The sequence below is a fragment of the Camellia sinensis genome, chromosome 4 (genome assembly GCF_055761805.1).
Source record: "Camellia sinensis isolate YWXY chromosome 4, ASM5576180v1, whole genome shotgun sequence".
In the NCBI taxonomy this organism is placed as follows: Eukaryota; Viridiplantae; Streptophyta; class Magnoliopsida; order Ericales; family Theaceae; genus Camellia; species Camellia sinensis.
In genome coordinates this window covers 137792105-137808243 of record NC_138964.1, presented here as the reverse complement: position 1 = coordinate 137808243, position 16139 = coordinate 137792105, and the positions used below count along the sequence as shown (strand labels likewise).

Below are 16139 nucleotides of genomic sequence, written 5' to 3'. Positions count from 1 at the left end.
TTACGAAGAATTATTCGGTGATATTTGATTTTTACAAAACTGGTGCAATACAAATAACGAAATGGTGGACAAACACCCACCATTGGCGGCAACCAGCAACAATCTCTTTTCACCACCTTTGGTGATTGGCAATTATGTTTGATTGTCAACATTCACTTCTCGTTGATTATCTCTTTCACTTGCTTTTAGGCCTTTTTTTTTTTTTTTTTTTTCTAAAAAAAAATAGAAAGTAAACATGAAAAATAAGTTTTAGAAAAAAAAAAATTGAACTAAAAAGAAAAACAAAAAAAAAGTTATTTACATGAAGATTTTTTAAACTATTAAGAAAGGAAAATATTTGGCGGCCACAAATTTTGTGGCTCAAATGGCCTGAAACTGTCAAAACGACGTCGTTTTGTGTCGTTTTGCACTCAAAACGACATCGTTTTGGGTGTTTTGAGTCATTTGAGCCACAGAATTACAAATAAATTTTTTAAACTATTAAGAAGTATCACTTTATTTCTTAAACTATAAAAATATATAAATAGATCTCTAAATTATTGTGAAGTGCCACTTTGATTCCTTCTTAATGTAATTTGTACATTTTTATAATTTATAGAGCCAATTTGTATAATTTTATAATTTAAGGGACAAAATAATACTTTTTAATAATTTATGAAATTTATTTATATATTTTTATAATTTAAGAAATTAATTTGATATTTGTCCAATAGCTTACGGGTCTCCTTGTAAATAAAATACATAAATGAATGAGGTCCGGAAGGATTTTTAGAGAATCATCAGAGCCGTACATACATCGTGAAAGTGAAGAATAAATTCTAGATTGGGCAACAATCTCATCAAAATCAAAGCGCTGTAAATCTCACGCATTCACGGAGAGAAGAGGAGAGGACCCAATTAACAGTGAGGCTCACTCGATCACAGCTCCTCCAATGGCGAAACTGGAACAGAGCCAAGGAAGCTCGGTCGCCGCCGATCTAGTCTCCTTCTTGAACGCTTCTCCCACGGCTTTTCACGCCGTCGGTAATCGTTTTTCTCTCATCATCATCATCATCATCATCATCATCGTTCACTTCTGTTTGGTTGCTCAGAAAACACGAGAAAAATCAAAACAAATCTATAAAAATTTACGAATTCATATGATTTTGAACTTGAGAAAACAGTTCTCCTCCTCCCAAGATTGACAATTTTTTTTTTTGGCTGGCTTGAGCAGAGTTTGGAACTGTTTATTCCATCTGTTTCTCTCAGACTCGGCCTATTTTTTTCTATCACCGTTGAGTTCTGTTTGGTTGCTGAGAAACAGTAAAGAGGAAAATCAAATAAATATAACTAGTAACTTGCGAATTTATATAGTTTTGATGTTGAGAAAACAGTTGTATTTGATTGACTTAGAAGAGTTTGAAACTATTTTTCATCTGTTTGCAGCACTAAGCAAATGGAATTGTGGAGGGATGTGGTTTTGTTTTGATTGAAATATTAGTCTGTAGATGTTTATTTGCTCTGTTTAATAATCTTTTTAGATGAAGTGAAGAAGCGACTGAGCAGTGCCGGATATGAGCAAGTTTCAGAGAGAGAGGATTGGAGTTTACAAGCGGGAAAGAAGTATTTCTTCACAAGGAACTACTCTACGATTGTTGCTTTTGCAATTGGTAAAAAGTATGTGTTAGCCTTAATCTTCTACGAGGTCTGAGAAATTTGAAGAAAACAAACGAAAATGGAATTTTAAGTCTTGTGTATTGGGCCTAGTTGAATGGAGTTCTGGTTTCAGGTGTCCAATGATACTTGATTTAAAAATATGATTTCCTTCATTTTACCACATTTTACGAACAACATAACCAAGCCTTTATATGAATTTCAATACCTTATTGGGTTATTGTGTATTGGCTGCCATTGTTGGATTCTTCTTCAGATATGTTGCTGGAAACGGATTCCATATAATCGGTGCTCATACTGACAGTCCTTGTTTGAAATTGAAGCCTGTTTCAAAGGTAATACTGCATTTGTGTTTTTGATACTATGCTTTGAGGCATATTGTGTAGTTGAAAAAATGCAAACCTTTGTGGGCAAAATTCAGTCTTTGAGTTTATCTTGACGGGTTCAGGTATCAAAAGGTGGGTTTTTGGAAGTTGGTGTCCAAACATATGGAGGTGGTTTATGGCACACATGGTTTGATCGTGACTTAACTGTTGCTGGAAGGATGATAGTGAGAGAAGGAAAAGATGGTTCTGTTTCCTACTCGCATCGGCTAGTTAGGATTGACGAGCCCATAATGCGGATCCCAACCTTGGCAATCCACTTGGACAGGTACATTCTTACTATAATAGTAAGTCCTACATTTGTTGTTTGATGTGTGATTTAGTTTGTGGGAATTCTACAGCACTTGCTACTCGCTTATGACATATCTTTCTTGCAATTTATTGAACAGGGGTGTTAATGATGGATTTAAGGCGAACACACAGAGTCATCTTCTTCCAGTCTTGGCTACGTCAATCAAGGTAATTTTGGAATCAACAAGTTAAGTTTGTACTTTATGATTTTAAAAATTCTTACTCACATAACTAAATATGGTAAGTAGTGTATGTTAACCACATTTATTCTTTTTATAGCTCCTTTGAAAAGATGAAAAAGTGGAAATTTGAGTTTAAACTTGTCCAGTGAATTCTTGAACTAACAGTGGAACTAATATTAAAATATATCAAATAAAAAGTGACTAGGATAAAATTTAATATTGGCCTGATTTCAAGTATCATGTGTTCCGCTTAGCTAGTATGGGATCAGGACACCTTTCGTGAGCAAATAAGCTAGATCTTTTTATTTTTTTGTTCACCTCACAACAAGAGACTGGAGTTCAATTAGTTGCCAGTTTTACAATTTGTTTTGCTTATGCTTCTTTAAAAGCCAATGGTGGCCCCTTATGGTAGTCTTTGACTGGCAATTTGGCTTAACAGGATTTCTGACAAGAATTATTGTTGGGCATTAGCCTGGTTCAAGAACAAATGCTCTAAGCTTATAATACATATTTTGCTTAACAGTGCTGATTTATGCCTATCACTAAGCTTGAATCTCAAATAGATTAAAAGTTAGAAATGCTTTTTCTAATTCTGGTACTCAAAATGTTATCATGCCAACAATTTAAAAATTATTCAAACAAGGGTCAAATTTTTTTTGTATTGTCAACAGCAAAAGGCACCTCATCAAACTTATTCCAGAATATGTTATTAAATTGACCATCTAACGCAGTAGTTGAAATCATGCCGTGTAATTTTTGTGAAGTGACAAGGGCTTCATTTGATGGGGCCAATGCAATATTGATTCATGGAAGCATCACAAAGGCTGAGTGCTCAATTTAAAAAGAGAGAGAGAGAGAGAGAGAGAGAGAGAGAGAGAGAGAGAGAGATGCAATCCACTTAACTGAAACTGATGTATTTGGACAGGCAGAGCTTAATAAAGTGGTTTCTGAGAATGGTCCTGTTGAAAGTGGAGATTCAACCGATGGAAAGAAGTCTACTGAAAAGTTGAGCACTGACAACAAAAAGCATCATTCTCTTCTTTTGCAGGTAGACTATGTGGCTCAATGCTTCTTGTGGGCTTTTTCCTTGTTTGATTTTACTTTCTAATGTTTGTGCTGAAAATTTTTGTTAGAGATTTTGAATCTCAGCTTGGTCATTAGAGATGGGTATCTTCTGGTTGTGATTCTTGAGTTCCTTTTTTGCTTTCTTCCAGCTTCTTGCAGCTCAGGTTGATTGTGAACCAAATGACATATGTGATTTTGAGTTGCAAGCATGCGATACACAACCAAGTATAATTGCCGGTGCCACAAAAGAATTTATTTTCTCAGGAAGACTTGATAATCTCTGCAGTTCATTTTGCTCTTTAAAGGTACGAGTTATTATTTTATTTTTTTTGAAAAACAGCATTTTATTCTAATCTATTCATTTGCGGACACAACTTTCAGGCATTGATAGATGCTACGTCTTCTGAGAGTTGTCTTGAGGATGAGGCTGGTGTAAAGATGGTTGCCTTGTTTGATCATGAGGAGATTGGATCTGATTCAGCACAGGGAGCTGGATCTCCTGTAATGTTGGATGCTCTGTCACGAATTACAAGTTCTTTCAGCTCCGATATGAAGGTGGTACTAACTCCAGTTATATTTTTACATTCTAGTTTTAGTGGAGTTGGCAATATGGTTTCATTTACGAAATGCATATTTAGAACTATTATATGAAATTTTTTTATCATGAATTTGTCATTTCAAACTAACTCTAGAAACAATTATGACAATTAACTTATGATATTTCCGCAGTAGGATGCGTTAGATTCTGAGAAGTCATTGGAAATGAACTTGCAAATGTGTTGTCCATGTTGGTTTCAATATGTGCACTTAAAAATTAAAATAAATAAATAAAAAATAAAAAAATTCCTCCAATCAGCTTCCCTACCCCCCATTTCAGCAAGGTCTGTGCTGATATTTCCACAATAGGATGTGTTGTCAGAGATTCTGAGATGGTTTTGGAAATGAACGTGCAAATGTGTTGTCCACCTAGGTTTCAATCTTTCCACTTCAAAAAAGAAAAAAGAAAAAGAGGGCTATGAAGAGCAAACCAATCAGCCTGTCTTTTCTCCTTCCATTTCAGCAAGTTCTGTGCTTTCAGAGACTAGTTCAAGCTAACTTCAATTTATGTCATGCCAATACTATATGCAAAAATCAACTGTTCTTGTGGTAAAATAATGTGAAATTGTCTTCACTTCACTCTTTTGCTTTCTCACTGGGATCAGTGGATTCTTTAGTTCAATATCAGCTCTGGTTTCATGATTTGAGAAAATGTTTCGCTGGCATTGTCCAAATCTTTGCTTCAATCTCTGTTGTAATAAATAAATGTCAACAATCAAAATATTTCTGATTTTAGTAACACAGTCACAATGGGAACAGAGGAGAAGTGAAGATTGAGAACCAAGAACTACCTAAGAGTGAACATTTTTGTTATTTAGGATTGATTATCACAACGACAGTGGATGTGGTTCACAGAATTAAGGCGGGGTGGCCTAAGTGGAGGAGTGCATTTGGAGTATTGTGCGATAAATGAGTATCCATTAAACTAAAAGGAAAGTTATAGAACGACTATTAGACCAACGATGTTGCATGGGATGGAATGTTGGGCAACTAAGAAACAACATGTAGAGAAGATGAGTGATGTTAAGGTGATGTGTGGCAAGTTTAGAAAAGACAGAGTTAAGAATGAGTATATTCAAGAATGGGTAGTAGGACCGATAGAAAATGAGTTGTAAGAGAATAAATTAAGATCGTTTGGTTATATACAATGGAGATCAACAGAGGCAGTAGTGAAGAGATGCGATACAGTGACGGTAGATGGTAGTGTTAGGGGAAGGGTAGACCTAGATTGACGTGGACTAGTGTAGTAAATAGAAATATGAATCTCTTTAATTTGACTAACGAAATGGCCTTGGATAGAGTCGAGTGGAGAAAAAGGATTTATGTAGTCGACCCCATTTGATGGGACTTAAGGCTTGGTTTGATTTGGTAATCAAAATATTTCTCAATTTAAGTCTACGTCTCGAGTGCTGTCCTAGAACCGTTAATGATTTTGTAACCGAGTAATGGTAGGCGACCAAACTTGTCAAGATTCAGGGTAATTGAAAAAAAAAAACGGAGCAAAATCTATCAATTGCGAACTTCTGATGATTTTGACAAGAGGGGTGCATATGCAGTCCGTGCAAGTAAAAAATTGAATGGCGAAGTGGGCCACAGAGGCTACCAACTTTGTTAAAATTGTAAACAACAAAGAACCAATATGTTCTTTGTTTTAATTTTGATATAGAAGTTTGGCTTCCTTTATAAATGAAATAGGATAACTGTGGAAGCACTAGGGCCTCATTGGGAGTCTCATTTCTGCAAGATTATCTTTTCTTTCATGAATTGTTAGTCTTGTGTTTGGCATGGAAAAATTGGCAAGGGCTATTGGTTGTGTCCGTAGATTGACTATAGTGGCATATGTATGTTCCTTTACGCTTACTTTTAATATGTCCTCATCACTATGATCAACTCATTATTTCTGCGTTGTGTTAATTACCATTCAGTTGCTGGAGAAGGCAATCCAGAAGAGTTTCCTTGTATCTGCTGACATGGCGCATGCTTTGCATCCTAATTATATGGTATGTTTTTCTTGTATGCTGAATTTATATGTGAACGTAGTATTTTTTGTTCATACAATAAATGCGGTTTGGTTTGGTTACAATAAATGCAGTGATATGGTGTTTTTTTCTCAGGATAAACATGAAGATAATCATCAGCCCAAGTTGCATGGTGGGCTTGTAATCAAACACAATGCAAATCAGCGCTATGCAACCAATGCCATCACTTCCTTCATATTTAGGGAGATTGCAATCCAGCATAACCTTCCCGTCCAGGTCAGATTTTAAAATTTTGGTTGTGAAAAATTTCAGAGCATCGTGTGATATTTCTAAGAAGCATAAGCATGGAGACGTGACATGACATGACATAGAAATTTTCAAAAAATATAGGACACTACACGTGAGGGATGCACACAATAAATAGTTTGATATATTTCTTATGGCATAAATAAGGATAAATAATTATTATGTCATTTATATAGATATTTAATTGAAAGATAATATTTGAAGTTTAAAGGGGAAGAATACATAGAGATTTACGTTGTTTTTATTTTATTGTTGGATTATAAGTTATTTTATTTAAACTTGTAATGCTTTTTACACGTGTCTAAGCAATAGACACGTGTTTCCTATGTGTCTGGAGCATGTCTGAGTTTAGAATTTATTTAAAATAAGACATGTTTAAACATGTGTGGTGTTTGATAGTTGTTGAGAAGTGTTCAACAAGTGTCGTGTCATATCGGACAGGGTGTCAGACACAAGTAGTTTCTTAGATTTCATTTTATTTGTTGCATTTGGAGATTTCACTGGGATGATATCGTTCCTTAATATGGATAAACTTGCTTCTAGTTCTCTGTTGAACAAAAATACTTCAAATGGCCATTCTTTATTTTTGAATATCTGATAGTTTTGATTACTTATTCATGTCATTGTCAGCTTAATGAGGGAGTGAAGCGAAGGCACAAAATGAGAGTAATGATGTTTGGAATACACAGAACTTTAAGCAGTCTTTTTTATTGCAGGATTTTGTGGTTCGCAATGACATGGCTTGTGGTTCAACCATCGGTCCAATTCTGGCAAGTGGTACAGGGATTCGAACAGTTGACGTTGGGGCCCCTCAATTATCAATGCACAGCATAAGAGAGATGTGTGCAGTCGATGACGTTAAACATTCCTACGAGCATTTCAAGGCCTTCTTCCAAGAGTTCTCTCATCTTGATGCCAAGATCACGGTGGACATTTAGGTCTCCGTGCCTCATTTCCTTGAGAGTGCTAGTGCTTTGTACCTCCGTCAAATCCTTGGACATCTAGATTACAATCAAAGCCGCTGAAGTATATTTCTGACAACATACTTGGTTCCTGGGTTGACTACCAGTGCTTAGAGAGCTATTTGTCTGTGTTTGAATTGTGTTGAACTTGGTGCAATCTAGTAGAATTACATCTAATAAGTCAAATAGATATTGATTGATCTTGAGCTGTTTCATTACTGGGCGGATTTTCAGATATGAACCAACTTTAAATATGTGCAGGTGGTGGAATAGTGTCCTATTGGTGAACCTTTGATGCAGTGGCTGTGTTTGGATAATGCTACTGAAAGTTAATTCTCTGAAAGTCCTTCTGAAGTGGGTTTTTCTTGGTTTTTTGGTGTTCATCTATATTGTTAGAGCCCGTGGAAGCAATTATCTTCTGTTGGAACTAGACCATGTGTGTGAAGAAAAGCTTGATAACGAATATTGTATCGATTGACCTTTTTTCCAATAAAAATCATGGACGTAAACTTGTAATACCATTTGGGATATAAATTTGTGTAGGCTGTGTTTGAATCATTGATTTGAAGAGGAAAAACAGAAATGGAGCATAAAGTATATGTTTTTAAAAACTCTTTTGCCTTTTTCCCTTTTACTGTTTATAACATTTTCTGTAAATTTAAGATCTAAACACAATAAAATATAACAATGTGGTTCTTTTACAATAGCCTTCCTGAAGCTTATGTTGGTTGTTCGGCCGGCTGATTGCTTCAATGAAAATGTCAACCAACTGGCACAATTCATCATTGCTGATAGGATAAACCATACAACAGAGTAACGTTGAAACTTTTACCTTTTTCTAACTAGAAACAAGTGGTGGGACTCGCACGAAATTCACTAATGAATTGAATAGATGATCCAAGACCCACTTGCGTGTATTGAGTACCTAAGAAAGTGCAATGACCTTACCATTTTTGCAAGAACACACCTTGAAATTATGCTGTTGTGACTGATCGTGGTACTTCGGAAATCGTTGGTACATTGCCCAGGAGGGCAGGATAATTTTCTGTGGCCATGATAATGTTTACTGTCAAATCGTATCTCCCAATCATTTACACCTTGAAATATTGAATGAAAGGGGACCACTATAGTCTACAGAAACTCATACCAAATTCTGCAGCTGAATCCATTTTCAAACATAAAAAAAAAAAAAAAAATCTCACTGACATCCGTAAAACTTTTATTATAACTCAAATCAAATTCGAGGGCTGACAAAAGCCGGTGCATACAGTTGAGTAAAGCAAAATGAAACGCCTGTGGGTCAGTGATCTAACAATATAGGAAAAATACATATGAGTGAAAAATCTTTCAAATCTCAAATGTTTAATCCACTTTCAAGTTAATAAAATTGTCTTTTCATGAGAGCACCTTCTGAACCTCAGCAGTGACATCCTTTGGGGGTTTCTCTGCATGAAGATTTGCAACAATACTCTTCTTGGTATAGTAATCAATTACCTGCATCCCAAAATTTCAGAATATTGGTTACAAAATCAATGGCAGACTTGGATATAATGTGGAACAGGAGCTCAAAGATCCAACTCCATAAAGGTATCATGAATAAAACACCAATAACAAGTAACCAACACAGAAAAACCCAACCAGGAAAGCAAAAAACAAGCGCAAGGAGGTTAGCATATGATACAGGTTGACCCATCATTCAGCGAATATAGCCAAGAGAGGGACATTCATATAGCTATAGTTAAGTGCAATCAGATGGCCTCAATATAACCCATCATCTGAAATTTCATAGTTGCCTTTCACTCGGCATAAACGACGACACAAACGAATCTGGCATTTGTGTATTTAATGTGAAGTATCTCCTTATTGATGTCAGGGCTGCAATCTACAATTGTTTGCTTATATCATGTTCAAGTTTATTCATCCCAGCACAAATCAAATGGGTCTTCAATATAAATATCTATCGTTCTGGGAACGGGACACCCTAGCTGGACTAGAGTACAAATTGTGCTCAGTGCACTTGAACTGTCCGAGTATGGAGGACTTGCGCGTCTATTTGAAGGTTACCCACCATCCTCTTTTAGCACACTGCTATGTACGTACCAATAGACGCATTTTTGGTGGGTTATAACAATTTATTATTTTAAAGTGGTTTTGCATGCCACTAGTATCATTCAAATATTTTACAGCAGCCCAGTCAGGAAACCTGCCTTGCCTAGGTTATTTCTAATTCCATCCTCTGTGCCCCAACTCTCCTATGCCACCCCTAATGGCAAAGGGCCAAAAGAGCCACCGACTTAATTTCCAAGAAGCCTAAAAGGTCCTCCATAACTTATCCTTAGCAGCTCTAAATTCTAATGGATGCCACTCAAAGGCCATCATATTATCCAAAGAATAATAATATCATAAAATCGGCCAATATAAAGAGGTGAACATCGCATACGTTATAATATCAATTTTAAGTTACTGAAACATAAAACCATGTTATGATCCAATGGCTTGTTCCAAGAAATAGAGTAATACATCCACAGGCCAAAATGCAATACCAAAAGATATAATAGAACTGACCATAATTGAAAAATAGGCCAATGGTACATTACTTTACACAGTTCAATAGGTTGTTTTCAAAAGTGAAAGTAACCCTAATTGCATTTAGATCTACCTTAACACACACCAATCATGTGATCTTTATATTTAACCCTTACATATCACAAACCTGAATGTGGCATGTCATGTTCTCTTTCCTGCTCCATTTCCACATTACTTGAAATCCATATAACCAATAAAACACTAGATATATGGCAAACTATAATAGGTGGAAATAGAAGACAATGAGCAGTCATAGCAACTGCTAGACTACTAAAATGTGGGCCCTGAAAGGTAGCCCATGCGGAAAATTAAAAAGCCAAACATCAAAAACTATCTTCCACCATGTTGAACTATACAGCTCTCCACACAACGTCGTTTTCAAATGTTATGGAAGATAATTGGGCATTAAAAATCAAAAAATAAATAAAATAAAATAAAAAATAAAAATCCCATGCTGCAACTTTATAACCTTTCACATTAGACAAGGAGAAAAACTTCAAGATGGACTTCCTCATCAGGTACTTTAAATAATAAAAAAAAAAAAAAACTCTTGTATAAATACGCGTATTTATATCGATATATAACATTCACGGACATTTACACTAAAAAATTATCTTCTATTCTTTTATCCAACAAAGCAATTACAAGATCCAATTCATAATCAGCGGAAATGAACTGACAAAAGAAAACATACCGGTTCAGTTTGTTTATGAAATGCTTCCAACCTTGATTTGAGAACAGCTGCATTATCATCTTTCCGTTGAATCAAAGGTTCTCCCGTGACCTTCAAAAAGTAAAAAAGAAAAAGGAAAATCCATTACAATAAAATCATCGACCACTTGACAAAACATGAAACAAAGGTGCAGCCATAGTTGTCAAATCGTGAATCGAAATGGTCTTGTACCGAATTGCGAATCAAATCGAATCATGAATCGTAAAGATTCGGTCACTTTTTTTAAATTACTTCAAAAAATTTATCTATATGCTTGGATGTTAAATATATCTTATAAATATAAAATATTTAGACTTAAATCAATGAAATAGTGATTTGAATGATGATTACATGGTCTAAAAGGTAAAAAGTTAACACATGTTCCTATGTAAGATCACCATCATACATGTTTCTTTTTTTTGATATTGCTCATCAACCATTCTTAATAAAGAAAATAAACAAAGACAAACTCTCAATTTTTAAGTAACAATAACTTATCACCGATATTGATATTTCATAATAAGCATACATCCTTATTTTCTACTTCAATATTACCCCACCCATGGAATATTGAAATGTATTTATTTCAATAAAATAACAATAGATAATTTACATTGCAAGTTACTTTAACCTTGAACATCTTTAAAAGATGCATCATGCATCATAATTTCTTTTAAGGGAAAAAAAATAAGAAGGGTTAAAAACATATTAGGTATGACTGAATTTGATTTGATCCTATTGAAAACTCCTGATTTCTGAAATAACAACAAATCATGTATAGATGTTGGTTATTTTTGTACTACACATTATTAGAAGTTGTATTATGTCAGCGAAAAAATGAATCAAAATATGTCAGTCATGATAGTTTTAAGAATTGCATAAGTCGTAAAAAGTAAATTGATTTGTGAATCAATAGTGAATCATGCGATTTAGTAGCGATTCACTTCAAAATAGATTCACCCATAGATTCGTATCGATTTTCCAAAAAATGCGAATCGAATAGTGAATCGAATCGCAAATCGTAAGATTCTGATAACAAATGGTGCAGTTTGTTCAGAAAATCAGGAAGAATTGCAGATTAAACCAGCCAGAGGCAGTAAAAGAGAGACAAAACTCCAATATGTTAAGTGAAATAAATATACATGTATTTGGAAGATTGTATATGGTGCCGAGCTAAAGTGCCATAAACATATCATGAACAAACAGAGAAATGGCGAACATTAAGTCTTACATCATCTACACCAGGAACTTTAGGAGGTGCAAATTTTGTGTGGTAGGACCGACCACTCGAAGGGTGGATCCAGCGACCAGTAATCCTCTCCTCCAAGATTGCATCATCAATTGCAAAGTTGAGGACCTTATCAACCTTAGCCCCATGTTTTTCAAGCATCTCATCAAGCTGCATAGAATGAAAACAAAGGCATGGTTTGGAACACACAAGTATGAAAACATAATGAGAAAAGAAAAAATATGGCAATCAAAGAAATTAATCCAATATCCATATCTCAAACTAAGGCAAGACCTTCTGTGCTTGGACCACAGTCCTTGGAAATCCATCAAGGATGAAACCCTTTTGACACGAAGGCTTTTTCAAAGCTTCATCGATTATCCCAACAACTAAGTCATCGGAAACAAGTTCTCCCTGAACAAAAATTAGAAAAACAATATAGGCTAAGAAGAATTCAAGGTAGCTGTATTACAAATTTATGCGACCACGGAACATGAAACTTACCTTGTCCATAGCCTCTTTGGCCATAATCCCAAGAGGAGTTTTAGCAGCAACAGCAGCCCTTAGCATATCACCAGTAGCCAAGTGGCATAAGCAGTACTCATCCTTAATAATTGGTGATTGGGTACCTTTTCCAGATCCAGGTGGGCCTGTCAAATTTAAAACTTTAACGAAAATGAACGCCACAATAATCAGGTGAACAGAATATATGCAATCAGGGATTCCCAGGCAGCTTCGAGACACTTCAACTTTAAAATGTGAAAAACTGCACCAATTGTTATAAATTTGAGTTTCTTTTGGGTTGAAAGAAACAAACTGGTGTACGGTTTTCCAGATTATTACAGTACAATCCTCTTTAAAATAAATTTTATCACTTAAATCTGGGAATAATTCACAAACAATAGGGTGCCACTAAATAGTACTGTTGCTCCGAATGTTCCTTCAAAACAAAATAAAACTCATTCCATAGTTCCAAAAAATATTCACAAAAAAAAAAAAAAAAAATCCCTAAAGGGATTTCTTTTTTTTTTTTTTTTCTCATAAATCATAATATAGAAGGAAGGATTCCATACCAAATAAAAAATCAAACCCTCCCAACCAAAATAAATAAAAAAAGTATCAAAGATGAGATTTCTTTCTCTAAACTCAAAAGTCACAAAATTGAAGATCCCCAATACAAGTTGAATCATAATTTTTCCTAAATAACTCAGTAGGCATGCTAATAACTATATAGTAGTGGAGTGGCAGCAGCAAAGTGGGCAGCCCAACATACGACCAATACAGTTTTGTACAGAGTGAGCCATATAGTTATTAACAAATATTGCTGAAACAAACAAACCAAAAAGAATAATATGGTTTAGGTAATAGAAAATACATCAAATATCAAATGTTTTGATCATTAATTTAATTAACCCTTTCTCCCCCACCCCCACCCCGCACCCGCACCCGACAAACTAGGGGGGAAACACAAAAGGAAAAAAGTGCCTAGTAAGGACCATATCCTATTCAAGAAATTCTTAAAGTGAAGATTACATATTTTCATAACAAATTAAACTAAAACCCAGTCTAATAATTTGAATCAACTAAAATTTTGGTCAATATCTAAGTAAATTATCTTTTTATACCTCAATAATTTTTTGACATTTCAAATATTTTGAACTACTTAAAAACTAATATCTAAGATAACAATTATGAAAATAAAAATAAAAATAAAATTGTAATTTTAACTGAAAATTGTAGCCATAAATCTATTTTCAAGGAATTAGGAAAAAAGTTTTGGCAGTATTTAAATCATAGATTTGGGTAGAGATTTGGAAAGAGAGAGGATAAAGTAGGTGAAATGCAGTTATATTTTATTCAAATTTCACTTATCTCTGTCCCTTTCCAAATCTCTATCCAAACACATGATCCAAACACAGCCCTGAAGTACCCTTTTGCTGGAACAAATACAAGGACTTCATTGACAAAGGCAGAATTCCCTGATCTGCCACTGATTAGCACACAACACCAACCCCAACACTCAATTCCATAACAGAATTAGCAAAGGAACCCTTAAACATGATAGTACAAACCCCAATTTCAAAAAAACAGTAAAATTTCTGATCTAAACTTGTGTAATGGAATTTCAAACTCAAAAAATAAATAAATAAATAAAAAATTGAGATATATGTATGTCTACATAAATACAAGCATATATATATATACATAGAGAGAGAGAGAGAGAGAGAGAGAGAGAGAGAGAGAGAAGAAATGATTACCGACGAGAATGAGGCGTTTGTCTGGTTTGGTAGAACACTTCATGCGACGCAAGAGCTCGGTCATGAGATCTACTGAAGGAATGTCCTCCAAACTCGCCATTGTCGACCTTCCTAGGGTTTCTCTCTCTCTACGTGTACTATTATGTACGTAAAAGGACTGTAATTTAAGAAAATAAAAATATATGGACCAATCAAAAAATAGTGAGCTCGTGGAGGTCACCCTACTAAGGTGAGGCAATTTTCTTTTTCAATATTACAAAGAATAATGTTTGAGAGCTCGAAATTAATGGGTCGAATTTGGCTCAAAATTTAAAACGACGTCGTTTTGGGTTTTGATTTTTTTTTTCTTTTTCTTTTTCTTTTCTTCCTCTTCTTTGTTTTCTTCTTCTTCTTCTTCGTTTTGAACCTGAGAAGCAGAGGCGAGAGAGAGAAACAGAGGGGAGAGGTGGGAGCTCGTCGTCGCTCGTCGGCCAATCGTCGCAGCTCATCGGTCGTCGGCCGATCGTCGCCTCTGCCTCCGCCCGCCTCCGCCTCTACCTCTGCCTCCGCCCGCCTCCACCTTCGCCTCCCTCCGCCTCCAGCCCTATTTTTAGGGCCCCCTCCAGTTCTGCTTCTCCTTCTCTTCTTCCTCATTCTCTTCTTCTTCTTCTTCTTCTTATTCCTCCTCCTTCTCAAATTCGAGCCAAATTTGGCTCGAAACCCTTTCGGGTTCTGTAGCAGAGCTGTATTACAAATACTCTTTACTTAATTATTTTTAAAAGAAAAAAAATCATGGCTGAAACATCAATAAATCTTAAATATAAATTGTTGAGAGCTTTTTTTTTAGTGAATCTACTCTCAGTCTTATTCCATCAAACTCATAATGTTTTTTATGAGAAATTCTATTTATACACATCTAGTTATCTCAGTGTATATATTTAATAAAATATTATTTTAATGATAATTATATCATAAACTAAAATTACTATAATGGACACCCACCAACACACATAATATTATAAGAAAATATTCTCTATACACCTCCTTTAAAATAAAGAAATCTCAATATACACTTTTTAAATAAAAAAAAAAAAACTAAACCATAACTTCATCATCATCAATACCTTGCCAGCTCTTCAAACATGTTCACAACTTCATCATTATCAATTGCACTAATAAATCATGTCTTATTGCACTTAAGAGAAACTGTGAGGTCAATTCTACTTCTAATAAATCAGGTCTTATTGTATCATCTTCACATCATTATCAATTATACCTAGATCATCATCATAGAACAATCCATCCAGAGCACCTTGACCATGGCAAAGACTCGTCATTGCCGGAGAAACTCACGAATAGAACGCAACTGGTGAACCCAACACTGTTGACGAAACTCTACAAAATCGTCATCCACACCCAACAGTAACCTGGAGCCAGATCGCCTGAACTGCAATCACCGGAGGTAGAAACAAAACATATTTGGGCACAACCCATCACACCACTAGCACTAACTGAACAAATACATACCCACCTTCGTAAATCCGAGCTTTCAAAACAACCCACGACATATACTTGCGTTGAAAGGCAAGCCAACAAACCTTCACCATAGTATCTCTATTATCACACGTCCGGAGCACTATGACCATGGCAAAGACTCGCCATTACCGGAGAGACTCACGAACAAAATGCAAACAATAAACCCAACTTCACCAACCAACACCTAACACATTAGAAGTTATTCATGGATCATCTTGATATTGAGATTGAAATCAAAATCAAAATATAACAAAGTCAAAATTGAAATCGAATGGAGGATGAGGGTTAAGGTGTGTGGAAAAAGGGTTAGTGTGTAGAAAGAGTGTTAAGATGGTGTGTGTGCAATATATGAGTTAATGGTATGATTGGTATAATTGGTGTGTGAAATGAAAACAAAATTAATAATCAAACCACTAAGTGGG

The 16139-nt window shown here is 35.2% G+C and overlaps 2 protein-coding genes across 3 annotated transcripts; one reads left to right on the top strand and one right to left on the bottom strand.

The window, feature by feature from the left end:
• The first annotated feature begins 697 nt into the window (after nucleotides 1–697).
• Nucleotides 698–8029, top strand: LOC114316155 (putative aspartyl aminopeptidase). Its single transcript, XM_028262818.2, has 11 exons — nucleotides 698–1023; nucleotides 1521–1656; nucleotides 1910–1988; nucleotides 2102–2304; nucleotides 2426–2495; nucleotides 3435–3557; nucleotides 3724–3879; nucleotides 3956–4129; nucleotides 6097–6171; nucleotides 6286–6426; nucleotides 7173–8029. The coding sequence occupies exons 1-11, from the start codon at nucleotides 933–935 to the stop codon at nucleotides 7392–7394; spliced, it is 1470 nt and encodes a 489-aa protein (XP_028118619.2). The 5' UTR covers nucleotides 698–932; the 3' UTR covers nucleotides 7395–8029.
• A 587-nt stretch (nucleotides 8030–8616) lies between these two features.
• Nucleotides 8617–14403, bottom strand: LOC114316170 (adenylate kinase 4). Of its 2 annotated transcripts, none has more exons than XM_082922534.1 (6): nucleotides 14203–14403; nucleotides 12449–12594; nucleotides 12239–12358; nucleotides 11948–12115; nucleotides 10699–10788; nucleotides 8617–8912 (listed from the first exon to the last, which is right to left on the bottom strand). In XM_082922534.1, exons 1-6 carry the CDS (start codon nucleotides 14300–14302, stop codon nucleotides 8814–8816), a joined length of 723 nt encoding a protein of 240 aa, XP_082778660.1. In that variant the 5' UTR covers nucleotides 14303–14403; the 3' UTR covers nucleotides 8617–8813. The 2 variants fall into 2 exon arrangements, with proteins under 2 accessions (XP_082778660.1, XP_082778659.1); XM_082922533.1 differs by having other exon boundaries at nucleotides 12449–12609; nucleotides 14203–14377.
• Between the last annotated feature and the right edge of the window lie 1736 nt (nucleotides 14404–16139).

Excerpts from the sequence above, each read along its gene's own strand:
- LOC114316155 (XM_028262818.2), top strand. The coding sequence starts at position 933 with ATGGCGAAACTGGAACAGAGCCAAGGAAGCTCGGTCGCCGCCGATCTA. Across the intron at positions 1,657-1,909 it reads GCTTTTGCAATTGGTAAAAA|ATATGTTGCTGGAAACGGAT; the intron begins GTATGTGTTAGC and ends ATTCTTCTTCAG. Across the intron at positions 3,558-3,723 it reads ATCATTCTCTTCTTTTGCAG|CTTCTTGCAGCTCAGGTTGA; the intron begins GTAGACTATGTG and ends GCTTTCTTCCAG.
- LOC114316170 (XM_082922533.1), bottom strand. The coding sequence starts at position 14,302 with ATGGCGAGTTTGGAGGACATTCCTTCAGTAGATCTCATGACCGAGCTC. Across the intron at positions 12,610-14,202 it reads CAAACGCCTCATTCTCGTCG|TTTTAAATTTGACAGGCCCA; the intron begins GTAATCATTTCT and ends TTTTCGTTAAAG. Across the intron at positions 12,359-12,448 it reads CCAAAGAGGCTATGGACAAG|GGAGAACTTGTTTCCGATGA; the intron begins GTAAGTTTCATG and ends ATTTTTGTTCAG.